This window comes from Dissoconium aciculare (assembly GCF_010015565.1).
Source record: "Dissoconium aciculare CBS 342.82 unplaced genomic scaffold K489scaffold_11, whole genome shotgun sequence".
Classification (NCBI taxonomy): Eukaryota; Fungi; Ascomycota; class Dothideomycetes; order Mycosphaerellales; family Dissoconiaceae; genus Dissoconium; species Dissoconium aciculare.
Genome location: NW_022984961.1, coordinates 12051 through 36190, shown reverse-complemented (window position 1 = coordinate 36190; position 24140 = coordinate 12051). Strand labels below are relative to the sequence as shown.

The 24140-nt window shown below is 52.2% G+C and overlaps 11 protein-coding genes across 11 annotated transcripts in view; 5 read left to right on the top strand and 6 right to left on the bottom strand.

Annotated features, from left to right (window-relative positions):
- K489DRAFT_403431 (TPR repeat protein) overlaps nucleotides 1–2799 on the bottom strand; it is a 4808-nt gene extending 2009 nt beyond the window's left edge. The window contains exons 1-3 of the mRNA XM_033607090.1: nucleotides 2480–2799; nucleotides 1397–2419; nucleotides 1–1340 (exon numbers count right to left, since the gene is read on the bottom strand). Coding sequence (XP_033457082.1) covers nucleotides 1–1340; nucleotides 1397–2369 — 2313 coding nt within the window. The 5' untranslated portion in view covers nucleotides 2370–2419; nucleotides 2480–2799. The remainder of the gene's footprint in view (nucleotides 1341–1396; nucleotides 2420–2479) is intronic.
- A 2771-nt stretch (nucleotides 2800–5570) lies between these two features.
- Nucleotides 5571–6555, bottom strand: K489DRAFT_45222 (uncharacterized protein). Its single transcript, XM_033608625.1, has one exon. It carries the CDS (start codon nucleotides 6377–6379, stop codon nucleotides 5822–5824), a length of 558 nt encoding a protein of 185 aa, XP_033457081.1. The 5' UTR covers nucleotides 6380–6555; the 3' UTR covers nucleotides 5571–5821.
- Nucleotides 6556–7767: 1212 nt separating this feature from the next.
- On the top strand, nucleotides 7768–9352 carry K489DRAFT_382801 (kinase-like protein). The gene is made up of 5 exons (XM_033605461.1): nucleotides 7768–8043; nucleotides 8093–8433; nucleotides 8500–8807; nucleotides 8861–9026; nucleotides 9080–9352. The coding sequence occupies exons 1-5, from the start codon at nucleotides 7778–7780 to the stop codon at nucleotides 9274–9276; spliced, it is 1278 nt and encodes a 425-aa protein (XP_033457080.1). The 5' UTR covers nucleotides 7768–7777; the 3' UTR covers nucleotides 9277–9352.
- Nucleotides 9329–9680, bottom strand: K489DRAFT_412070 (uncharacterized protein; the record flags this gene model as incomplete). Its single annotated transcript, XM_033607884.1, has 2 exons — nucleotides 9329–9482; nucleotides 9535–9680. 2 exons carry the CDS (start codon nucleotides 9678–9680, stop codon nucleotides 9329–9331), a joined length of 300 nt encoding a protein of 99 aa, XP_033457079.1.
- Nucleotides 9681–13463: 3783 nt separating this feature from the next.
- K489DRAFT_45174 (uncharacterized protein) lies at nucleotides 13464–13808 on the top strand. Its single transcript, XM_033608624.1, has one exon. The coding sequence runs from the start codon at nucleotides 13496–13498 to the stop codon at nucleotides 13736–13738; it is 243 nt and encodes an 80-aa protein (XP_033457078.1). The 5' UTR covers nucleotides 13464–13495; the 3' UTR covers nucleotides 13739–13808.
- A 434-nt stretch (nucleotides 13809–14242) lies between these two features.
- Nucleotides 14243–14539, top strand: K489DRAFT_296875 (uncharacterized protein; the record flags this gene model as incomplete). The annotated part of the gene is made up of 1 exon (XM_033600325.1): nucleotides 14243–14539. A coding segment is annotated over one exon (297 nt), but the record flags the coding sequence as incomplete, so codon positions are not given.
- Nucleotides 14540–15750: 1211 nt separating this feature from the next.
- K489DRAFT_416370 (uncharacterized protein) lies at nucleotides 15751–16613 on the bottom strand. The gene has a single exon (XM_033608182.1). It carries the CDS (start codon nucleotides 16255–16257, stop codon nucleotides 15772–15774), a length of 486 nt encoding a protein of 161 aa, XP_033457076.1. The 5' UTR covers nucleotides 16258–16613; the 3' UTR covers nucleotides 15751–15771.
- A 291-nt stretch (nucleotides 16614–16904) lies between these two features.
- On the top strand, nucleotides 16905–18115 carry K489DRAFT_403429 (uncharacterized protein; the record flags this gene model as incomplete). The annotated part of the gene is made up of 3 exons (XM_033607089.1): nucleotides 16905–16941; nucleotides 17199–17259; nucleotides 17428–18115. 3 exons carry the CDS (start codon nucleotides 16905–16907, stop codon nucleotides 18113–18115), a joined length of 786 nt encoding a protein of 261 aa, XP_033457075.1.
- A 1727-nt stretch (nucleotides 18116–19842) lies between these two features.
- K489DRAFT_403428 (uncharacterized protein) lies at nucleotides 19843–21092 on the bottom strand (the record flags this gene model as incomplete). The annotated part of the gene is made up of 4 exons (XM_033607088.1): nucleotides 20827–21092; nucleotides 20498–20623; nucleotides 20278–20444; nucleotides 19843–20126 (listed from the first exon to the last, which is right to left on the bottom strand). The coding sequence occupies exons 1-4, from the start codon at nucleotides 20952–20954 to the stop codon at nucleotides 19843–19845; spliced, it is 705 nt and encodes a 234-aa protein (XP_033457074.1). The 5' UTR covers nucleotides 20955–21092.
- A 1684-nt stretch (nucleotides 21093–22776) lies between these two features.
- Nucleotides 22777–23573, top strand: K489DRAFT_45070 (uncharacterized protein). Its single transcript, XM_033608623.1, has 2 exons — nucleotides 22777–23017; nucleotides 23071–23573. The coding sequence occupies exons 1-2, from the start codon at nucleotides 22986–22988 to the stop codon at nucleotides 23486–23488; spliced, it is 450 nt and encodes a 149-aa protein (XP_033457073.1). The 5' UTR covers nucleotides 22777–22985; the 3' UTR covers nucleotides 23489–23573.
- Nucleotides 23574–23658: 85 nt separating this feature from the next.
- The window catches only part of K489DRAFT_361472 (kinesin light chain), a gene marked incomplete at both ends in the record, with an annotated part of 3719 nt that continues 3237 nt past the window's right edge, over nucleotides 23659–24140 (bottom strand). The window contains one exon of the mRNA XM_033602635.1: nucleotides 23659–24123. Coding sequence (XP_033457072.1) covers nucleotides 23659–24123 — 465 coding nt within the window. The remainder of the gene's footprint in view (nucleotides 24124–24140) is intronic.

Below are 24140 nucleotides of genomic sequence, written 5' to 3'. Positions count from 1 at the left end.
CGGATGCTCCTCCGTAAGCTTGCTTCTTTTATCATCTGCTTCCTGCAGCCACTGCACGCTGTCCCTCGTCCGTCCGTCTTTGAGAAGACATCTCCCTACCTTATAGCTGAGCTCGCTTACTTCTCCGCCATCTTTAGCTATGTCAACGGTGGTGTTTTGACTCAACCAATAGCTTCGCGTCTGCGCGGCATGCGGCATGTACGCCCGCCATAAAAATCGATTCGTATAGTCGTCTGTTGGGAATATCTTTGCGACGTGCTTGGTCGCCTCTACCTGGATCTCTGCTGTGCGACCTTCTTCCCGTAGCCAGATCCGGCTCGCTAAGTGCACTAGCCGATGCATGTCGTACGTCGTCCCATCTGCCCGTCTGCTAAGAAACGAGTAGGAGCAGAGTGTGCCGACGGCCGTCCTCGTCCGCGCTTCCGGCTTTACTACGGGCAACATCGAGTACGGAATTGCCTTCCACTCGATGCACGATATAAACTGTAGGAGCTCTGCTGCAATACTGTCCTGCTTTAAGATCTGCTGAAAAGATACGGTCCACGTCGTCGCTATAGCACTCGCCGACTGCTTGTACCGCGTGTTGTCGTCAATCTCCGCACTCATGAGATATATGACATCGTCTGCGGTACCCCGCAGGAGTCTGACGTACTCGGAGATCGCCATGTCGTTGATGTTGAGATACGCTGCAGCTTGGGTAATCGCAAGAGGGAGGTGGTCCAACTCGACGAGGAGTTCGTTCGTGCTCGTCGCGTCGTTCTCTAAGCCTTCCGGGTTTGCAAGTGCCTTCCTTAGAAGCTGTCCCGCTTCGGCTTCGTCTGGTGTCCCGATCTTGAGTACATTGCTACGCGCGACTCGCTGTGCTACATCGGCTGTTCGAGTGGTAAAGACTGTCATTCCAGTATCACTAATCGGTAAATACTCGCGTAAGCCATCAACAATTTTCATATCGTCAGCGTTGTCAACAACAAGTAACCATTTACCCGCGTGCGATGAGCTCAGCCGCTGCTTAACCAGCATTGGTAAGCTGTCGGGGTTCCCATCCGGTGCTGCTCGTATGCCGAGTAAGTCTGCCATCTCCTTCATGGCACGGGAGAAGGTCTCGGTGCTAAGCGCAGGGATCCAGAAGATCGATGTATCCGGCCGCTGTTCCGCGACGTCATATGCGAGGCGGAGGACAATTTGAGTCTTTCCCATACCTCCCAGTCCAAACACAGCCATCGTCTGGCAGTCTCGGTCGACAAAGAGCCTCCGCTCGAGCGTCGCGAGTTCGATATGCCGGCCGACGAAATCATGATTCTTGGGAAACGGAACGTGAATGATCCGTCGCGAAGCTGACGCTAATAGCGAAATTAGTACTTACAAGCTAATTACATACACTTTCATGTAGCCGTACCTGTCGCCTCGTTCGCCGTTCGGATTTGCGCCACGTCGCCAGCTGGCATGTATAGCAACAGCTCTTTCGCATAGGCGGCCGCCGATGCTGCAGCGTACTCCTGCCAGCGCTTATTCTTGTGGGTATCAGAGTAGTCGCAGATTCCGCGAATTACTACGCACGGGTAGGAGTCCATAAGACCTGCCGCCTCCATCTCAAATGCAATGACGTCTTCCTCGCGCGCGATGCGATCGCGTGTAGCTCCGTCCTTGATGACCTTATCGCCTGATGCAATATTCCCGTAGTGTATTTTTGGCCGATCACTCTTGCGCTGCTCTCGCTGTACTACACGCAGGCGGTCGCACTGCCCACATGTCCGACCGGGCTGGTGGTCGTAGCTCGCTTCGAACAGTTCGTCGTTATGGCGACCCTGATGCACATAACCCGACTCTTCCATCGCCGGATTCTCGAGTAGCATCTTCTCGAGGTGGGCGTGCAGCTCGTTACCTTTCCGTTTGTGTCGCGACTGAAGACCTTGCACTGCATTTAGCAGTAAACGCGGTGGCTTGTTCAGGGTGCCCGTCCGCCGAAAGACGCCTCCGGTCTCCATCTTGCCAAAGTCCCACTGTACTACTCCACCGTGCTGACCGTTTGGCTGGCTCACGATCACATCGCCAAGTCGCACGTCACGCTCTTCGCTCCACACTCCGCCTGCTATCCCGACCATCAAGCCGATGCGGATTGGAAAGCTGCGCATCATGTCTTTTGCTACCACAGCTGCGTTCACAGTCCCAGTCATACCTGCTGGTAGGCAGGCGATGACTACTTTGTGTGTGCCAATCGTTCCGAACATGTAGTCATTGTCGTCGCCAGGCGCAGGCTGGAGTTTCGGGTGCTCGTCGTCCAACATCGCCTCGACTGCTGCCTTTTCTGTCGCGAGCGCGCAGATGATACCGACGCTGTACGCGTCGCGATCGTGACCAGATGTCTGCATTTTGATGGAGCTACAACCTGGCGGGGAGGAGAGGCCATGTGAACATCAACCTACGACCGTAAATTGTATCAGCAGGGAAGACAGTGAACTCGAAGGAGCGGGGTGCTCACGGTGCATCGTGCATATGCCATCTCTACAAAGTGGCAGTGCATCGGCCTCCCGGAGCATCGCAGCTTGCAGCCTTGCACGCAGTAGCGAAATGGACCAATTGAAGCAATTTCTACACTTGTACTGGAGAGGCCGCCCCCAGGTCGCCTCGGAGTGGCTGCATATTAGCGGTAGCTGTAGGCCGGGAGAAAATGTCGGAGCACAGCACTTATCCATTGCGACACTTCCAAGTAATACCAGGCTATGCACAAATCGACGAGACGTCTTTGGTTCTAGAGCAGCGTATTGGAGATGATTCTGTCCGTATATCGAGAGAATTTTGGATCTTGGTGACTGAGTATGTGAAAGCCCGGAGATGACGGCGGAGATATCGGCTGTCGTCCCTCATACTGTTTCACCGGGTGGAGTATGATGGCCATTCGGAATTTCAGAAACAATACTACGGCACTAATCCAAAATTACAACCCCAACTCTAACCTTAAGGCACTTCCGTACCACAGCGGTATCCTGCGCTTTTGGCCTCCAAATCGTCCTGTACCAAACTACTTCTATCGAGGGCTGTACACAATACATAATTTACACATCGTATACGAAATTCTACGGAATTGTACACGGCGAGCGAACACATGAATATGAAGGCATCACCACCTCCTAGTCGAAGTAAGGTTTACACGTCTACTATATTTCCAACCACGTCCCTCGACATTGTGGCCTATCTGGCAAAGCTTCACCGCAGTCAGACTACCCTCACTACTCCCGGTCGTCGTTGAAGCGTATAGGGGCAGGTGATGACCCTTCAACTCGCACACTACACGCTTTACTTGAAGGGTGATCCCGGGCGCCTATCGATCTTGATCATGTTCAGCTCATCGACATTGTTTACGATCTCAATAGGGTCCTACTGCTCGGGTCACGATGCGAGACTCGGCATGTCTTTTACTACTGATGCGGCTACTGCTTCCAGCATCTCCCTTTCGCTGTCGGTCCTAGAGCTTCTCGACTCTAGCGGAATGCTAATTACTCTGAGGCAGAAGCGCCGCCTACACTCGCCGAGAACGAAATACCTATAGGCACAGCTATCGCAGAGCCCGAGAACGTTGTATGAGGCCATCACGCCTATAATTCACCCAAGGATAGATAATCTGTTAGTTGTCGTCAATGGCCAACAGAGAATTGAATTTGCGATGTGCGACAATGGACCGCTTGTTTATTTTACAACTAGATCTCGTAGCGACGCTTACATGCTTCGGTCTTCTGGCTGTGCTCAAGACGGTGGCTTTTCTTGTGCGGTACTCGCTGCTAAACGCGCTTTGGAGGGTCTCGTCATAGCAGCCGGTCTTAGTGCCGCTGTTTGTGGAGGGCGGCCGTCATCGCTTGAGTGTTGTATTCCTCCTATGAAACGTCCTAATTAGGCGGCGCACCAGCCGAGATGCTACGGCCAGGCTAGCTGGACGTATGCGATCCATCATGAATCAGCTTTGAGATGGTGATGAGCGTAGAGATATTTGCTTCACGTTTGTATACGTGAATGCAGTGAGTCTGGCGGAACGACCTCGATTTCCGTGTTCCAGCATGAGTATCAACCCTAATTCCTCTCCGCGTGAACAAGAATTGAAGACCTCTGAAGGAGGGACTTTATTTGTAGGGTGAACGAAGTGAGCGACACATCCAGCAAAGTCGACTCACGATCACCAGAAGGTCAAGTTGTCAGTCCGGCCACAAGCACAAAGTGATGAGCGTTGAGGACTTCGTCCTCCTCTCCATTGCCTTCTTCTTGACGCGCGAGAGCCTGGTGAACGCCGGGATTCGCCATGTCCGCTGTCAACGATTTCCATGTGCTTGAACGTGATCGTGGGGATGTAGAGCCAGATCTGGAGGACTTTCCAAATGAAAAATGAGAAGCTCTCCGTGGTCTTGTTATCGATTATGAGCATACTAATGGTCACACACAACTCAAGGACTGCCCTACGAGCTGATGTTCGAAGTGATCCAAGCGCGCTGGCGGACGTGGTCGCGATCAACGATCCGGGGATTCGCGGCGATAGGTCTGCGAGTATCTCTACCTCGACAGCGTTGTCAAGGCGGTGAACTCCTCCCGGATGGGAGAGGGGGTTCCCCCGATCCAACAAGTTGCTGTTTCTGCTGAGCCCGACCGCCAGCTAGGATGGAAAATTGAAATGCCGGACCCGGGCCTGTCCCCAAGGACATCTTGGAGACCGAGAAGAGAAAGGAGACGAGTAGACAATGTGAACGACACGATTAGCGGCCATGCGGGCACGGGCGAGAGGTCCGACAAAGACGAGGGAAGGTTCGGGCAGGTATTTGACCCGTTGTATCAGCACTTTAATCCCAGCACGATGGCGGAAGCAGTCATCACCGCGACCTTGAGCTCGCTCAGGGGACCAACCAATACCAGAGGGCTGGCGTGATTCCGAGTAGATTCCCAGAGCGAATCAGGGACATCCCGCAATGCCCGACGCGACTCTCCTATCTCTCGCCGTTTTCAAGAATGTCGCAGCGCGATCTCCGGCGCCGCAGAATCGCCTCGAAATACTTCGTTACAGAGGTCGCTGCCACTTGCACAACGACAGCGGCTTCTCGAAGGATGGCCGCTCCTGCATAGAGTTGCTCCATTGCCACCACCGGGACGCATGCTACGACAGTGCCGTGCATTCGAAGGGAGAAGCTCTGTGAAGCGACGATCGTCCGTTCGCCGGATGCGAGAGAGCCAAAGCAGCACTCGGGCAGATTGTTCGTGGGTCCAAAGTTCATCAGGGAGATCATCTACCACTTGAGTCGCGACTGCGCCCATGGTCGCCCCACTCGCACCATACTTCCCCATCGACTCGGTCAAGCATAAGGTCGGAAGAAGGGTCGGAGTCCCATCCAAGACGCTCGGATGGTCGTGAATCCATCTCGAGCTCCGGTCCGATCAGGTTCCGTAGGAAATGGCGGCGGCGTCTGGAACAAATTCGTTCCCTAGCAAGTGGGAGACTCATCAGCACGGGGGTGCAAGGGGCTTGGGACTCGATTCCGACTTCACTCCCGCCAGCCAGCCTTTCGACCCTCAATCCTCTTCGCTCGCCCTTCTCTCCCGGCCCCGTGTCTCCCGCTGTGCTACGCCTTCTCCTACTGTCGACGCTCCTCCTCCGACCACACCCTTCTCACAAGTAAAAAGCAACAAAAAGCCATGTCATGGCGAGCAACACGCCGCTCAAATCCACCGTCGGTCCCCGACCAGGTGATCAGATAGCCCTACCCCCTCTTACGAGTCCAAGGATTCGGAGAAAGCCCCGCGAATTGCACGCAGCAATTTTCATAAACGACTAGTCCCGACGTCGAATTCAAGCCTCGGCGGTTGTTTGCAGAAGAGCCCACGATCCAGGGAAATTGGCCATCGAATGGCTCTCAACGACTCTCCCCAAAAGCCCTTGCCAACATTCGAAATCGAGCCGGAGCGGCGGGCGCGGCTCCGCAGAAGGGTGTCCATTTCGACAATTCGGCCTGCCCGTGGGTCCAGTGGCAGCCCCAACAAACTCGCTCGTGCAGCCTTTCCGCCTCCCAGACCGCTGTAGATGACGAACTTCTTCGGCGTGGAAAAAGATTGGAACAGGCGAGCGGGGGGTTTCACACTTGGAGGATGCTGCGGCCGCATCTCTACCCCTTTGGACTGTTGCGTTTGTCCTTGATCTTGGAATGTGGGAGCGGGCGTTGGAGGGGGGGGGAACATACCTGAAGCCTTCAGACTTCTTTGATATGAGGAACGGCAATGGCCTGGTTGTAGGACTTTTGCTTATGTTTGAATTTGGAGCGGCGTGCGCGGAAACGCAACAGTCGATCCGATTCTCCATTGCAGACTTCTGGGATACTAGGCGGGACGACCTGCGAGGAGGAAAAGTCATGTCGCGCGATGAGTGGGAGATGATGGATCTGAGACTCTGACGCTATGGTGTGTGCGCGTGTGTGTGTATGTACATGAAGGCAAAACTGAATACTTGAAGGCGCGTCCAAATGGTGGACCTGCAATGCCGAACCACGGATCCACCTCCACTTCGCTCTTCGCTGATCTACTTTATTCCATGCTCTTCTCTGCTATATAGACCAGGCGACGTGGCTCACCGTCTCTCCTCGATACAATTCTCGGATAGATGCCGGGAGCCTACGCCGATGCCAGGCTTTGTCGCGCAACACTGAATCGCCCCCAGTGTGACCCTGGTCTTCGTGCGCGGTGGTGGCGGTGGTGGCGATGGTGGTGATTGTGGCCGGAAAGTGAGATTGGCGATGGCGTCGGGGAGTGAAAGAAGACGAATTGAGATTAACGTATCCGTGGCAGAGAGAGGGATTGGACTTTGTTCGGCCGATCTGCTAGTTACGCATGGTGTAGGGCTCGTAGAAGGCTTTGAATCCTCGTGGATATGAACGATTATTCGATGGATCGAGGGGTTGACCATGTGTTTTCATGAAAACCACATAAGTTAACTTAGTCTGAGAAGCGTACTGATTACAAAATTCTGAGGGCTTCGAGATGCCTCGGTTCAAGCCGGTTGCCACAGAAACGAGTCTGCAATGAAGTCGCGCGTGCCCCGCCAGTTCTCTCGGCACCTGCCCAGGTGGGCATTCATGTATAGATTCCAGGACTCTTACAGACAAGACGATTGTTCGTTCGTGGCAGGCATCCATGGAACGTTGGAAACAGTGCCCGCGTCCTGTTGGTGGCCGTGGAATACGATAAACGATGTATGCGAGTTCGATGTGAAGACTGTGTTTGTAAACAGTGGAGGACTTGGGCAAGGTCAACGTTGGCGGTGCTTTGGCGACATCGGTGCCTCGAAATTCGAGGATTCATCTCGTATCATAAGTAGTGAATAGACATGTCACAGTCTACTTCGTGGGGATGGATATGCTACCGTACGATGTGAGAAAATCGATCGCGTATCACCGGTTCCGAGCCGGACGGGTGTGTTGATTTGTCCATCGAAAAATAACACCCGCTAAGCTGACGACATCCCGAAAATGCTTGATGAAATTGCAAGTATCAGCTTTGAGGTATACGCCGCGATGGCAACGGCCTGGCTACCCATCGCCTTCGTATAGTAGAACATGTAAGCAACTGGGGATGAGGAGTAGCCTATTACCGCTTGGACATTTTATGGCGGAAGATATTCCGGCGAAGCGGTTGGATAGTGTTGGGAGGACGAGGCTCCTCACCGATCACGTGAGCATATATCCTATCCAAAAGTACACTAGCGAAACTCGTTGTCTCCAAGCTGGAGTTTGCCAACAGCTTTCAAATTCTCACAATGACGAACATGTACACTACACTTGCTAAACAATTGAAAGCCTCAATGGCAATAAGTGTTTGCCACCAGCCTTGGGCAGCGCCGGCCGCGATTGCATCAAGGCTCAATCCATTGCAGCCTATCGAAGAGGAAAACACGCCATACTATCAACCCGAAAACTTTTACCCTGTGCAACTTGGTCAAGTTTTACAAGAGAGATACCAGGTAGCGACTAAGCTTGGTTATGGTTCCAGTTCAACAGTTTGGCTGGCCAGAGACCTCTGGCGGTAATTTGTACCTTTCCGAGCACTTTGACAGCGCTGACAACTTCTATAGCTACCGGTGGAACAGTGAGCGGTTCGTGGCTATCAAAGTGTCCTCAAACAGACAGGAGAATGATACTTGTCCCGAGCTCACAACGCTCAGACTTATATCTAAAGCAAATCCCCGACATGAAGGATGGAATTTCATAAGGAGGCTTGAAGACAGCTTTAGCATTGGTGGAGTGGACCGAGAACACATCTGCCTCGTGTTCGAGCCCATGCGCGAACCTCTGTGGCTTTACGCACGAAGATTTACGACCGGTGTCATACCGTCTGAAATTCTAAAAGTCATGCTCCAAATGATTCTCCACGGACTTGACTATCTACACACCGAATGTCAGATCATCCATACTGGTACGATGAAAGACCAAGTCGAGTTTCTTGATATTGTGGACATGAAGTCACTGACCAGCGAGGCAGATCTGAAGCCGGATAACATCATGGTGAAAATCGAGGACTCTACAATTCTGGAGCGAGATGCTAAAGACGAATATCAAAATCCTCTGCCACAGAAGCATATTGACGGCCGTGTGATCTATCTTTCGCGGAACGATTACGGACAGCCTTCAGTACCAATTGGTATCGTGCAAATAGTGGACTTTGATCGTTCTGTTTCCGGAAAATTGTCCCATTCTGGCTGCATTCAAGCAGACGTCTACAGAGCTCCCGAAGTTATACTCGATGCCGGCTATACATACTCGGCAGACATATGGAGTCTTGGCGTCATGGTACGATCTCGGGTTTCATCATATGCTATTCCTCGCTAATTCCGCGTTTCAAGCTTTGGGACCTACTAGAAGGCAACAAACTTTTCAATGTGATCGATTCGAAGGAGACTGATGAGTACGATGAGCATCTACATCTGGCTCAAATTACGGCCTTGTTGGGCGCTAGACCCAAAGATTTTGGCGCCGGTCAAAGAACATCGATGTTCTACAATACCAACGGTATGTACACGATTACGTCGAGCGAAGAATGGATGTCTGACTTATCTGAGTAGGAGACCTTCGAAAGAAGAGCCTCATTAATGAGCAATTCAATTTCGAGAGCGCCATCCGCTCTGTAGGAGGTGAGGAGAAGGAGATGTTTATCAAGTTTGTAAAGAGAATGATCAGGTGGCGTCCGAATGAAAGGAGTACTGCAAAGGAACTCTTGGACGATCCATGGTTGTACACAGACTTTTCGCAAGATCGATAAAGTACATAGTCATTTACTGATCGACACCATGACTGAAAGATGATGTTCAGACTCAGTCTTTCTTCTGAGCTTCATTGTAACTCTGTTTGGAATACTCTACCGTCCCATCATCGTAAGCGTGGACAGAGGTCAATCGCACATTACCCTTATAGACCTGACCAGACACGCGGAGTTTGGGGTCTTTAGATGAGACATGCGGTTGACCGCTACCATGTATTAGCACTGTCTGTATTGGAGCGTTGCTTCATCTTTGCTTACGCTATTTCAACGGTGTCGGCCAGTGCTAATTTTGAATTGTCCGATAGCTTGGATTTGATCAAGTCCTCGTACTTGGTGACTGGCTCCGTTCCCTTCCAAATAAACTTGAGAAAAGCTTGAGCAGTAGTCGAAAAGTAGCGACTCATATTAGACTGAAAAACAAATTAGCAAAACCTCGTATTAGTTGCATCCTCAGACATACGTAGAGTTCCGGATTTTTTTAGTGATACCGAAGATTGAGCGACTTGCGACTCTAATAAAGCAGGCTGGTTGGCCGACTTTCCAACTTTCTTCAAATCTAAATATTGAGCGATAAATGGGAATGCTAGTAAAAAAGTTGAGCGACCTGGCGGGTCCTTGAACAATGCCTAATCGCTGTATTTGTATTCGGAGAGTCCGCGATTCAGATCGCACTCGACAGTCACTGTTACTAACGCGGGGAACCCCAACGCGGTCCATACCCCAACGCGGTCCAAGGCATCAAAGAGCATAGCATTCAACAATTGATTGCTCTACCAATTATTGTTGAAATACCTTCAAATTGAAAAACATGGTAGATCAATACTAACTCTTATGATACACAGGTTCTTGCGTTATGGTCTGGACGGCCACACTTGCTACACTTTCTAATACGCTTCACGGGCCTCGGCATCTCCTCCTGGATTTGTGCTTCTACCTCCTCTTGTTCAACAACGTACTGCATTTCAGGAAAGGACAAGGCATTCTCTGTAGTGAATGCCTTCCTCTTCCTTGATTTGCGTATATGCATAGCCTTGTTTGCTTCTTCTAGGGCCACAACACGCGATTGAAGGATCGCAGCTGAAGTAGCCATTATCTGAGCTCCCTTGGTCAGCTGATCAAGCGCTTCATATATAGGCGTTGGAGAACTGCTTTGATGCCTTTTAAGCCTTTGTTTGATCAGTGTCGCTTGTTTATCAACCTCCTGTGTAGTCTTAGGGGTCTTGGTTCCCCATGAGCCCGGTGAACTTGGCCGGAGAGGAGATTGAAATACTGGATCCAGCGTAGATAAAACAGTCTCAGGGTTGAATGGATGGAGGCCAGAGCCTCTGAAGCCAGCCTGGATGTTGTCTGACGTAATTGTATCAAAGTACGCAGCCTGGAAGGTCGCCATAAACGTGCCCTTGTCGACGTGAAAGATATGGTTACGAATCAAGCTCTGTGTCCGCTTTGAGAAGGCCTGCTTTAATGGACCAAAACAACCAACATCAAGAGGCTGAAGTATATGAGAGGTGTGTGGCGGCATCTATAGGAGGATGATGTTGTTCTCCTTACAGAACAAAGTGAACTCTGGCGTAGTATGGCTTCCATGGTTGTCAAGAATCAGCAGCCTCTTGCTGCCAACTGTCTTTGACTTTGTGTGCTTATCGAAGTGCTGGATCCACTGTAGACCAATCCGATCATTTGTCCAGCCTGTTAGGCTTGTATTAAACACCCAGGATGATGGTGTATCAGTACAGAACCAGGTATGGTTCAGTTCTTTCCCTTTGAAGATCATAAATGGTGGTATAGTCGAGCCATCTGTACAGGCCCCCTGGACTAAGGTAACCCATTCTGTTCCTGAAGGCTTTATTTGTTTTGGCCGGCCCTGCTTCTCAATGGAAGTCACTACCTTAGAAGCAGAGATCTGTCCTAATTGGAAGCCGGTCTCATCGAAGTTGTACACGTCTTGGTGTAAGACGCCATACTTGTTGATTGTATTCCGGACAAGGGCAAACTAGGCTTTAATGACTTCCGGCGTCTTACAGAGCCTTCTCTGACACTCATAGGTCCTTCCAAGCTTGATTGTAAGGATAGGAGAGCGTTTGATAAACTTCCTTGTCTAGTTCTGGCCGACTGCTGCAACACCCTTGGCTTTGTATATACTGTTTGCTATTGCTTCAATCAGGGCGATTGTAGGCGATAACCCTTGTAAATCCAGCTGAAGAATGTCTTGAACAAGGACACTCTCTTCAATAGGACTGAGCTTCAGAGTCCCTAGCTTCCAATCTTCTCGAGAGGGGATTCCCTTGAGTCTCCGGAGCAACGTCGTTTTTGAGACCTTATAGTCTCTCGCTGCCGCTGCTACGGAGCGGCTGGCACCTGATCTGACAGCTGACATCGCAAGCAATAGACTCCCCTCTTTTAGGGACGATTGCACGCGTTTTGGTGTAGCTATTGCGTGTTGAAGTTGACGCGTTGTTGTGTTCAAAATTGTAGACCGCGTTGGGGTATGGACCGCGTTGGGGTTCCCCGCGTTAGAGAGCGCTAAGTAAACGTATGTCATTGGGCATACCTCCTAGCGCTATGACTGAGTCCGGCGCTCGGATAAGAAAATCCGTAAACAGACTTACTGCTCACAACGTAGAGCGCTAAGATGCAAACCATCGGGCAGTGCGCCATGTCTGTATTGAGTCGGGCGCTTGCGAAAACTGATCGCTCGTCTCAGCGGATTTGGAACATGTTATTGAGCGTTTTCATCCACGAGTTCCGAGCGCGCGCTGACGCTCTTCACAATAACAAGAATAAATTTACTATTCTGCAAAGTAGTTTGGATCCTCTCTGACATATTTGCCTTAGCTGACAATAAAACAATGTGTAGAAGGGAAAGTTCAATTCAATAATAGCATACGAAGAATGAAGAGCACGTAGAGTTGATTTTCTTCGGCTTCGCACGTTGCACCTACTCTATGTACTCAAGCGATCGCGTTTTGTATTTTCGACGAAACTGCGAGCGTAAAGGCCCACAAACCGGATAATTAGAGGCGCCCAGAAGCTGAACCATTATGAACAATTTCCCACTCGACCGACACGCCCGCTCGGGCGACGAAGGCGCCCGCTTGACCAGAGCAGGCTCGTTGGCTAGCGCGCGAGCCCATTAGCCCGAGTGAGCGGGTTGAGGAACGCAGCAGCGAAATGTCACAGAGGGTTCTCGCCCGGGTGAGCGGTTCGAAGAGGGCGGTCCGAAGAGGGCGGCAAGGAAAGACCGCGCGCGGTTCGAAGTCGGACAAACACTGTCGAGTGCGTATCCGCCGTAGCATGCTGGAGGTGTCTTGTCTGAACAACCTGGACCAATGGTAGCTGCTGACCGTCCGGTAGTGAACAGGGCCCGTGTGCAAGGACCTCTACCACCGCGCAAAAGTGCGCGCTTGGAGGTTTCGCATCGGGACAAGCCTGTGCCGGTAGGAAATCGCAGCAAAAGCAAACGTCATGACTCGAACAACGACGCCTACGGAAGAGCAAAATGCCGGAGAGCTAGTTATGCAGATATATGGCTGGCATGAAGCGCAGACCCTCGGGATTTGATAATGAATCGAGTCCATCGTGATAATGAGTCCCCCGTCCAACCCCCTTTCGCCCCTTCCCTTCACCAATTATTTAATTTGAAAGGCGGCACCTCCGCGGCGAACGTGGTGACGTTCGGGGTGCGTACGCGTTTCAAGCACTATTTGCTGTCAAACCTGGCTACCTGCGCCGGCCCGCGTATCTGTACGCGCGCGCGTACATCTATGCGTGACTGAATGCAAATTCTCCCATGATTTGCGCGTGTTCTACATACTTACGTCCGCTGGAGCTCGAGGGGGCTAAGTGGGCGTAGTTCTGGGGGTTTTAAGGCTCCAACTACTGCAGTTGAAGGGGTCGGTGTGGTCGAAGCGCTGGTGGCGCTGGAGCGAGTCGCTTCGAGCCAGCGTCTACAGCGCCGCTGTCGCAGTCGACAGGGGGTCGTCCTCATACACGAGGTCGGTGTTGAGATCAGCGATTTTGTTGCTTGCAGGCTCTCGCACCGACTTCCGTGCGCTGACTTGGTTGATTGGCAGGCCGGTGCGACGACTCACAACCCTCCGGCAACGTGAGACCTGGATGCGTAGCTCTGAGGGCTCTGGGGCCGCGGACGGATCGATCCACCAGTGCTTATGAAAGTGTTGTGGTCTCAAGCACTCGCCTTGCTGGAGCAGCTGTATCGATGTCGACTACGTCTTGGCTAATGCCAATGGCGATTGCGTCATCTGTTGAATGTGCAGGTGAAGAGTTGATTGATTCCCTCGGCTACTTAGGGGGAGGCATGGGTCTATATATATCTCATCTTATGAAGCCCCTGGAGTCCATCCAGCCACCAACAATTCACATCATCGTGGATCGAGAGTTCCTCCCACTTCTGCATGATTTCCGCCAGGATGACCCACATTCTGCTCCTCCAGGACGCTGACGCTAGTACATTCTACGATCAAACGCATCGGCGGTCTGCGGACCAGCGTCAAGGGCTGACACGACGGCACGTCCGAAAAATGTGCAGCTCGCACATCGCGTTGCTTATCTCCGCCGCGCTGGCAAACATCGTTGACGGCGAACTCAGCAGTACTATGCCTGGCGCCGAGTGTTATAGATGTCTCTAAACACTGCCGGTATATCTCAAGAATGCGCCATGGCTGGATCGGCCGGTAGATGGCTGATCGCTAGTGAACAGATGCTCCATGCTACAAGGTGAACGAGTCCCTAGGCTGCCACCTCGGTACGTGGCACGTATCTTTGCCTGCGGAAGATCGATCACAAGCACATCTGACAGCTTCTTCAGTCAGAACTCATCAGTCTTTACAACGCCGACCCGACCATGAACACATTGTTGTGCGCGGATACGAGCGCCTCGCGACCCAATCGTGAGACTTTCCCCGTGCCCATCTATCGAGCGGAGCGTGCGTTGATCTTTCGAGCAAGACCACGCCTGTCCACTGTCTACGTCTCTGGAATGAACGAGACTTATGGGCCCATCATCACGAATGGTCAACTGTCAGCATGGAAGGCCCTGCTGGCCGTAGAGATGTGCAGCCAAATGGCCCATCGTGGTCACGGCTTCCTCACCTCGTTGTCCGTTCTAGTGGAGGGCCCCGCAGCCACCGCGAAGCTGTTCCGCTGCGGCATTCTCTATTTTGGCGACCTTGCCGCGCAGTGCCCCGACGGATCCATACGGATCCTCGACCGCGAGAAAGATTTCATAATGTCCGGCGGCGAAGACATCCCTCGGTCGCCCTCGAGGCCGTCCCCACCCACCACCCCGCCAGCCCCGAAGTCGCCTGCGATGTTGTTCCGCACGTCATCGACGACGAAGTCCCCAAGGCGCACGTCACGCTCCGGAGCCGTTGACCACCGCCACCTCCTCCGCCACCAATACCGGGAGAGGCGGCGACGGCAGCGGCGACGGAAGACGGCATCACGGTCCCTCGCTTGATGGGATGGGTACGCACCTAGGCGGACGGCTCGCGCTTCATAATGCCGAGAACCTTTGAAGTCCTCGCAAGGTCCTCAAGATAATCTACCCTGGTGTACACCGTACTACCTGTATATGTACATGTATATGTATATGGACGGTACACGAAGTCTACTCCTGCGTGCACTCGGGACCAAACGCATCGGCGTGCCTCATCTCGTCAATGCTCTTACCGGCACATCTTCAGGTCCACACATGCTGTAAATACTGAATACATACGCGTAGTCTGTACATCACCAACTCATCACCATACGAACCATAGAGAGGGATCTACCTCGCAACAAACCCTGTCGCCTCTGCAACCCCTAAAATCCAGAACCCTCGCCCCCGAGTCGGAGTATCACGATAGCGATACGCCCTCAACTATCGGCGAGGAATCACCGCCGTTCTGCCGGGTCTTGCTCACGACCCGTGGGCAGTAATGGCGCATTTTGACTCGCTGGGTGAGTCTTTCCCTATTCCACCTTATCGACCAAGGCCGTCTTCCTCACCGCCTTAGCGGATTCCTCCGCTGCGCTCATCGTCGCCCGCGCGATGGCTAGCGTCAGCGCAGCCGGCTCGTTTGCGGGCTCGTCTCTTACCACCGCGAAGATGGTGCCGCTAGCAAAGGGGTCCCTGTATACCGCATGCTCGTAGGCTCCGTGTAAAGCATCGCTTCTATCGTAGGCCCGGCGGCGTCTTCACCGTTCACGTTGTGTAGCGGTAGTGCTTCTGAATCAATCTTTGCTTTGGAGCGGTCACTACTGCCTTTGCCGCGCTTGCCTTTCGAGACTCGACCCCATCATCCTCCTCCTGACCGTCGCCGTGGCCTTGCTAGCCATCTTTGCCTCCATCTTTGCCGTCTTCCAGTCCCAGCTCGGCCGGAAGGCCACGCCTTCCCGGCATCTGATCCGCTAAAGCATGCTTCTCAGCACCGCCTTCTTCGCTCCCCTAGGCGATTTATTCTCATTCATTATCTACTCGCCCCCGATCTACTTTCAACTGGTGCGCGGCACCTCCGCGACCTGATTCGCCATGAGCAACATCCCATGCTCATCACCATAATCTTCGTCTCCATCGCGAGCGGTGGCCGTGACACTGCGCCGATTTAGTCCGGAACCTTCTACTTGGCGGCGGCCATTTTCTGCGCCGCCGGTGTTGGCGCCATTACTACGCTCAAGCCCGATACCACAACGGCGCAATCGATCGGTTACCAGATCCTCTACAGCGCGGGTATCGACCTCGGCTTCTAGCACCCCGTCATCCCCGTACAGACCGTGATTCCAGCGGTCGACATCGCTGTCGATACGGTTCAAATCATCTTGGCATTCACTCGGCGGCGGTTTTCTAACCTCGGTCGCCCAGAGCGTCTTCCTGAACCAGTTGCAACGCTTGGTCGCGGAGCGAATCCCGCAGCTGGCCGCAATCCCGGGCGACGTGCAGTAGCATACCTCCGACGCGAGTGGCAGCAGTAGCAGCAGCATCGGCGCACCCCCCCTCCCCGCCCCCCTCGCCCCATCGAGCCCTAGCTCTTGCTCGCGCAGACGGTCAACGATGCACTGACCCAAGCCGTCGACGCCAGCCTGGCTATAGCTTGGTCAACAATCGTTAGTGGGGAGTGTCTGGAGTGGAAGAGCATCAAGCAGACGACGGCGCAGGAGTATAACATGTCCACCGAGGATCACTACCGTTGGGGGGGGGGATGATCCGTCACCGCAGGCACAAGGGCAGAGAGACGTCGCCGGTAGTCCACGTGTTGTTTGGAAGAGCAAAAAGTAGAGCTGTAAATAATAACGAACGCATCGAAGACCCGGTGGACGAGCTCTGCCAACGCCATCGCAGGAAACTTGTCTGGCTTGTATTGCTGCCTTTCCATTCCCGCACCAGGTAGACAAGTATGTGTACAAGTATGCACATACACTCGCCCCCCTGGGCCCCATCTGTCCGCGAAACAACCGTCTTCCCGTCTGGCCGCCCACCGTACAACCAAAGTCGGGATAAATAGATAGAAAGGTAGATGAATAGACAAGCCTATAGATGCAAATCTTGTTGGGAATATATGTACAGTAATATATATTAGAAATTGCAAAAAGTGACGTCCTATAAAGCCAAGTCGAAGCAAAAGGTGACGATGGGAACCCATTCGCTCCTGAGCTCCTCTTCCGATAGTATGTATGTTTATCTAGATGAGTCATCGCACAGGCGTTAAGTGCATGTATAATCTCTCCCTCCTGACATTGTCAAGACTCCTGTTGCGAACCTGATCACGCAGATCATTCAAGTCGACTGTGAATGTGCCAGAAGCGGTGATTTAATCGTAAGAAGTGCGTCCGAGTGTTCTGTGTTGTGTGCATTGTATCAAGTGTATGCATGATCACTCACTCTTGACATCGTAAAGGCTGAGGTTGCTTACCTGGTCACGCAGTTGTTGTGTTCCGTTGTGAGGAGCCGAAGGCGTTTAACCGTCAGAAGTGCTACCGAGGGTAGTGTGTTGTATGCTCTGGATGTTGCAAGCACAAATGTCTGGCGCAAAGAAACAGTACTCCAAAGATGGCCAATGAAAGGAAGGGAAGTCATTATAACATGCTAGCTAGTATCGCTGGAGGACTACTCGCCTTCGGCGGGAACATGATGCTGAAATGATTCCTCGACAGCGTACATATCCGAACATCCTTCCCGCCGACGAGGCACGCCCAATCCTCGTACTTCGACGTCAGCCGCCATCGCGACTTCCCGGCTCTGCACGGCTCACTCCGCCCCGAAGTCTTCCTCATCTTCCTCCTCTGGCATAGCCTCCAGCACGCCGTGTCTGGCTCACGCCAAGATCACGTCGCCCAGGCACGCGGCCTCGGTGGCGGAGAGGGCGTGGTGCGGCCAGCTTCGGAAGGCGTCAGTGATGCGGACAATCTTCTCGCGGGTGTAAGCGGCGACTTTGCCGGCCGTCTGATGCAGGTCGTCGAACATAACCGCCTTCTCGAGGAAGCCGAGCGAGGTACGGAACAGCGGCGTCAACGTGGGAAACAAGGCGAATCCGACAGCATCAACCGGGCATTACGCTCGCCCCTTCCCGATAAGGGTAGAGAGCAGAAAGAAACAAGCACCGTCGCTGTCGTCCGAGTCGACGTCCATTCGTCCCTGCATAGCCGACTTGGAGGGAGGGCCTGTTTGCCCTTCGGGGCCCCTTCAGGGTTTCCGCTGCGGTACTCATATTTGAGGGTGTTGAAAGTATTACGGGTCGACTGTCAGAGGGCCGTTTATCCAAAGGGGCTTCTTGAGAATGAGTGGTGCAGTAGGATGTCACCGAAGGGGCTTTACATCCCGATGGGTAGGTTAGTAACATGAGTTCAACACATACAGACATAAAGTCTGCTTGTCGTACCTATATATGTGTTACTGTATACATAAGAAATGTCCTTTATGGACAGCGTCAACAGAACAGTGCTGTGATGTTTGTTCTGTTAGAACAGAGTAGACAGAACAATGTTGTTCTGTCTGTTCCGTCGCCTGTTAGGGTTGCGCTGTGGGCGTCGGGGTATGCATCATGACGGGCAGGTCAGCCCGCAGGTGATGTACACCATTGCGTAGTAGGTCCTTGCTGCGCAGTGTCACGGGATCGTAACAGTATTCTAGTACTGTTGGAGTATTTGTCAAGAAGCGACCTTAGTATTAGACAGGAAGCATAGCGACGACGATAAGGGATGGGAAGAGAAAGAAGAGGAAGAACAGTAAGAAGAAGGACGAGAAGGATAAGACGGGGGATGAAGGCGAATGATAGATTTTGACACGGGTGCAGTGCGTGCAGGTCACCATACGGCGCACTAGTCGCTACCAAGATCAAGGATCCAACATGTTGAGATTTAATTGTTGCAAATGTTGTCGTCGTCTTTGTTCTGTACAATATGCTTACGTAGTCCATAGTTCAGTAAGAATTTCGCTCATACGATGTGCCCAATGACTCGCTATGAAAGTAAGTGGATGTTTCTAACACGTGTGCTCGATCAGGACCAGTCACGATGGAGAGCATGTGTCGATGCCATCAAGGGAGACTCTGATACGGGCGCGTCGACGTATATTATCTGCGGCATTGATATTGATGCCTTTGAACACAATTGAGGTGGCCAGCTTTGACAGTGGATGAGAGAATGTAAACGACGTTGTCCATGTGATCAAACAACAAGTGCATCGCATCGTCAGAAAAAGGTGACATTACTGCATAGAATATATGAAAAAGCGCGCGAACATACAGCACATCATGATACACCACTCGGCGCAGACGCAGCCTCCCCCATCATCTAGGATCATCAGTATGAATAGCTGGTGTCAGGATCGATAGAGATCAACGTTTGGAGACCCGCTACGGTGGCGGCGAGATCGCGTGCGTGTTCCTGCTACAAATGATGCAATGCCGAGCGATCGGAATGAATCGCGTTCTTGACTGCTTCTAGGCCAGACATCTTTCGTTTTACGACCGTGATTTCGTTGACACGGGCGCTCTCCCCGGCAAGGACGCCCTTGAGCTTCTCGCATGCTTCCGCAACGAGGCGCCCACCTCCACCGAGAAAAGCTCCACCGGGAACTTAAGAATACCGTCGTTCAGGTTCTTGAGCATCTCCTGTTCTGATGCCTCTTCATGCGTCTTCTCGATACATCGGTTGACGGTCGGCCACACGAATGTCTGGACGAAGTCGACTTGCTCGATGGCGCGCGCCATATTCACCTTCTACTCTCCCTCGATGCGCAGTACGCCCTCTCGCCAATCTGAATTCTGTCGCATTACCCTTTCGGGATTTGTGTTGGAGTTCGAGGAGTGGAGCATGTAAGTCTCTGACAAGGAAGAGTCAATTGCGTGAGTGATGGATGGCATCTCATTGGCCGCAGCGAGACCGGCCGTCGGCGATGGTTCGCCTTTGTTTGTCTATAACGAGGATGAAGTTCCGTAGAGCAAGTTCAGCAGTGATGCGGGTGCACGGCTCGTGCATAGGATAGAATATCTCGATGGTCCTCTTTTGCAGGTCAAGGTGACCAATGATTCAATGGCAATTGTTAACGTTCATTAGCACGAGTATTGACTAGTGTAGTGCTGGGAGGAGCGGGCGGTAGCGACTCGTCATTGAATGTTTATCGCATTGGTCCAGACGGACGGCGCCGGATTCGGCAACGAGCACATAGTTGGACACTGGCTTGAACATATCCAGGGCGGCGACGATGATGAAATCGTTGAGCCATCTTCCAGGCGCGAGTCGACTAAGATCTACTGGAACATTCTGCAAGTCCAAATTCACGCGTTCGTGCAACGGGCTAGTCTCCTCAATCAGTCCGCAAATGTCCTGGTGGGGGGATGCTCTCTTGGTTCCTGTACCTCGACCGGTCCACCGCTGTGCAAGTCACACCCCGTGGGAATCCCTAGCGAGCCCGACTCCGATGGGATGCGAGAACAATGTCGCTTCCGACGGTGCGCTGTTAGTGTGTCGAGGTATCGAGGCAAAGGCGACGGCGATGCATACGCAGTCGTAAACCGCACATCATGCTCGCCGTCGCTCGGAGAACCCTCCGGTCGGGTTCGCCCATAAAGTCTACGTGGTCATCGGCATGCAGCTCGGGGGCGCGTCGCCCGTGTTCGATAGATCTTTCCAAGTCGGAACCTTGGGAGCTCTGTGACGGTGACCTGATCCTGTCCATAGGAATCAGTAAAATACGGATATGTAACGAAACTGTCGAATGTACCTCTTTAGGGGCGGACCGTACGTGGCACCGTACTCTGCGCACACTTTGGCGACGTCCGCCACCTTGGAAACCGGCCACCATTGCCCTGATGGCTTTCCGCGTGATCCTTTGGGAGTTGATTTTATCCTGCGACATCGATGGAGGTGTATTTGTCCAAAAGTGCGGCACAACTCTTTATGAACCTCTTAGAGTGTACACAATCCACGCCGAAGATGAGGTAGAAAGCATAACACGCGATGCTCTATTGCCCCTGTTCGAGTTTCTCGAGCAACGGTATCGTGCTGGTTTTCTAGTGATTGGCCTCCTGTTTCTCAAATGCTATGATGGACCCTTTCACGTCATGTAATAGATGATCCTCGAGGATGGCGATGGTCTTCGAGGGGATCAGATCGGGTTGCGCAGCATCGGTGACCACAGAGAGTCCGCCGTCAGAACCATGAGATCCGCTCATGATCATCAATGATTCGCTCTGTCAAATTTTCGCTCGACTAGGCGTGCTTGAACCGAAATTTCCCTACGTCCTGTTATCCTTTGAACCCCTTCAGAAGCAATTCGGCATCCCCACCCCCTTCATCTACTATATAAAAGCTCAAATCCAGGTTACGTTCGAATCGATCAACCTTACTACTCTATCTACGTGTAGATGAGGATCTATCTTGTAGAGCTTGTCCGTTATGAACTAAACAATAATAACGATGTAGGATTTAGACGTCTTATAGAAAGATGGTCGACGGTAGTAGATCGGGCGATGTAGCGCATATAGAGTGTTTATTTCATGAGACCCTACCAGATTTGAACGCGACTTATCTAGTCTATTCGCTGTACGGCACTCCTAATACACTATAATGTTGTTAAATTTCCTAGGAAGGATGATCGCATTTCTGCCTTCTACTGATCGTTATGCATAATCGTTATGCATGATCGTTATGTATAAGTTAGTAGAGCACAAAGCGGATTGTGTAGAGCATGATCACGTGCTTCGGGGCAAGACAAATTCTGTACCCTAACATCGGTACAATCTCGATTTGCGGAGAGTATTGGCTTCCGACACTATGCACTCGACCGCGCCTGCCGCTGTTGCTAGAGTCGCATTCTCCAGACCTCAGTAGTATCGCGCTGAGCGCTAAAGCGATCACGCACAATGCGCGTCGCCTATTGCTTCATCGCTAGCAGCATGTTTGCCAAGATATGTCGACCCCCTCGTATGCAATCGGCACAAAGATTACCGCTGTTGAGATCAGCAGTGCTAAAAGAGCGCTCAAGCGCCTTGCCGGTTTGTTTACAGATGGCAATACTCACCCTCGCGAGATCATCGCGACGCTCAAGGTCTGGCTGACGGAACATGTAAAGATGTCGCTCACAGTCTTTATAAATAGGGAAGCCAACAATCATAAGAACAGCGCAAAACCCTACCTCGAAAGACTTGAAGATGGGGATTGGAGCATTCCTTGCTATGCTTTAATATCATCTTCGGGCGCAATTGTCCACGATCGAAGAGGTTCGTGAAAAGCTGTAAAGCACTCAGTCGCAAATGTCCCACGTGCGGCGTTGCATAGGAAGCAATCAATGTGCAGATAGACCAGTGGATGTTAGCCGGGTCGAAGATTGCGGGTTTCAATATTAGCGATGTCGCGAAAGTGTGTGCTAAGTATGGTCCGGCGGATGAGCAGAGCGCAAAAAGGTATGACCGTGGCTGTCATCACATGCTCGCCCCTTACGAATCAATCGTGAAACAACCAGATGGCTTTCCCAAAGCTCTCAGGGTTTCGACGACACCGCCATCACGCCGCCGATAACATTCACCAAAGATGGCGAGCCAGTGTCGACGGCACCGCCATCACGCCGCCTATGACCCGCCTCCTCCAAAGACTGCCATCCAGTCGACGACACCCATCCGGAGCAGGCAGTTGCAGTCGACGCGTCTCCAGTCGATTCATCTTACCGAATCAGCCGGACCTATAGGCTGCGATCGCCACAGCAGCCTCGAAGGAAAAAGAAGAAGAGCAGGGTTAAGAACAAGAGTAAGGAAAAGAAGAAGAGCAAGGAAAATGACAAGAAGTATGCTCTAGCGGTGCCGGCAAAAGAAGATCCGACTCCCCCTCCTCTACCTCTACGACTTGTCCGCCTCGAGAAGCAAGCGAGGGACTGGAGGAGCCTGAGCCTGTGGATGACTTCTTCCAGCCGACGAGCGCGGTTGCTACTAAATTTACTAGAAAGGCGGGCAAATGGACATTCAAAATGTGAACGAAGACATTTCTGAGCCTCTGTTGCCCTCACAACTACCAGCAGCGACCCTCGCACACTTTGCCGGTAATACGGCTACAATCTTTCACGAACCTTAGTATACTCTTTACCAATTCCATCGTTAACAACATTTCTACTTCCACATGGGCACGCCTAGAGCGTAGGTCAACGGACCCTCGCTTGTACATGGTATTGACGCCAAAATTGTAGTAATCGATCCACCTTGTACTTGATCTCCGCGGGAATGGATACGGCGGCGCATCGACTTTTTCTAAGGTTAGTATGCTGCCGTCTCCCACAACTCCTCCTTACGTGCGTCCTCGCTCTAGGAATCAGCTTCGCCCCCTAGGCCGGCTCCTCGCCGCCGTTTTTCATCTCCCAACCGCGACCGCCGATGAAGAGCGAGGACTCGCTCCAAAGGAAGGCATGGATCTCCCATGCCGAGGTTGCGCTCTGTGTTGCGAAATCACAACTTGCCTTAACATAATACATCTGTCTATATTTCTCTCATCTCTGTCCGTAATCTGTTACTCACACGATCAATTTTGCGCGATCCCGAGCATTGTTGCCGACCGCAGGCAGAGTCATCAGAAAGCTCGAACGAAAATAATAGCTGTAGAGTCAGAACCTTCCCGAGACATCGTCCTTCTCAAAGCTGTCTACGCCACACCTTTGGGTGTTGTCCACACCCTGACTACCGCTAAGGATGTGAAACACAAAAGATCCGCCTTTGTTAACGAAGCATGACTTGAATTTGTACAGCATTAATCCATAGTCAATGCTATACTACATCTAGTACGGATACACGACAGCAACGCTACGCCGTTTTCAATGCTTCCGAATTATGTAGACGGCCGTGAATCTCTACGGACAGGCGAAATTGAGCTGCTCGCGATGTGTGCAATTAGTGTAAGCTATCAAACTCCTTTTCGCCAAAAGAAGAGTTGCTTATAGTACCGCTTGGTGGAATGCGCATTCGTTTGACACAGCCCTGCAAGGGCATGCTGCGATGCAAGTCGATCAGGATGATCCTCTGCGAGCGATGTCTTCCGGATCGCGACGACGTGCTCGAGCAGCTGGATAGCCTCCTTGGTCTGCCCTTTCGCTTGATATGCATTTGCAAGGTCATGCTGCGATGCAAGTCGTCTAGGATGAGCCTCTGCGAGCGACGTCTTCTGGATGGCGACGACGTGCTCGAGCAGCTGGATGGCCTCCTTGGTCTGCCCGTTCGCTTGATATGCATTTGCAAGGTTATTCTGCGATAAAAGTCGTCGAGGATGATCCTCTGCGAGCGATGTCTTTTCGATCGCGACGACGTGCTCGAGCAGCTGGATGGCCTCCTTGGTCTGCCCGTTCGCTTGATATGCATTTGCAAGGGCATGCTGCGATCCAAGTCGTC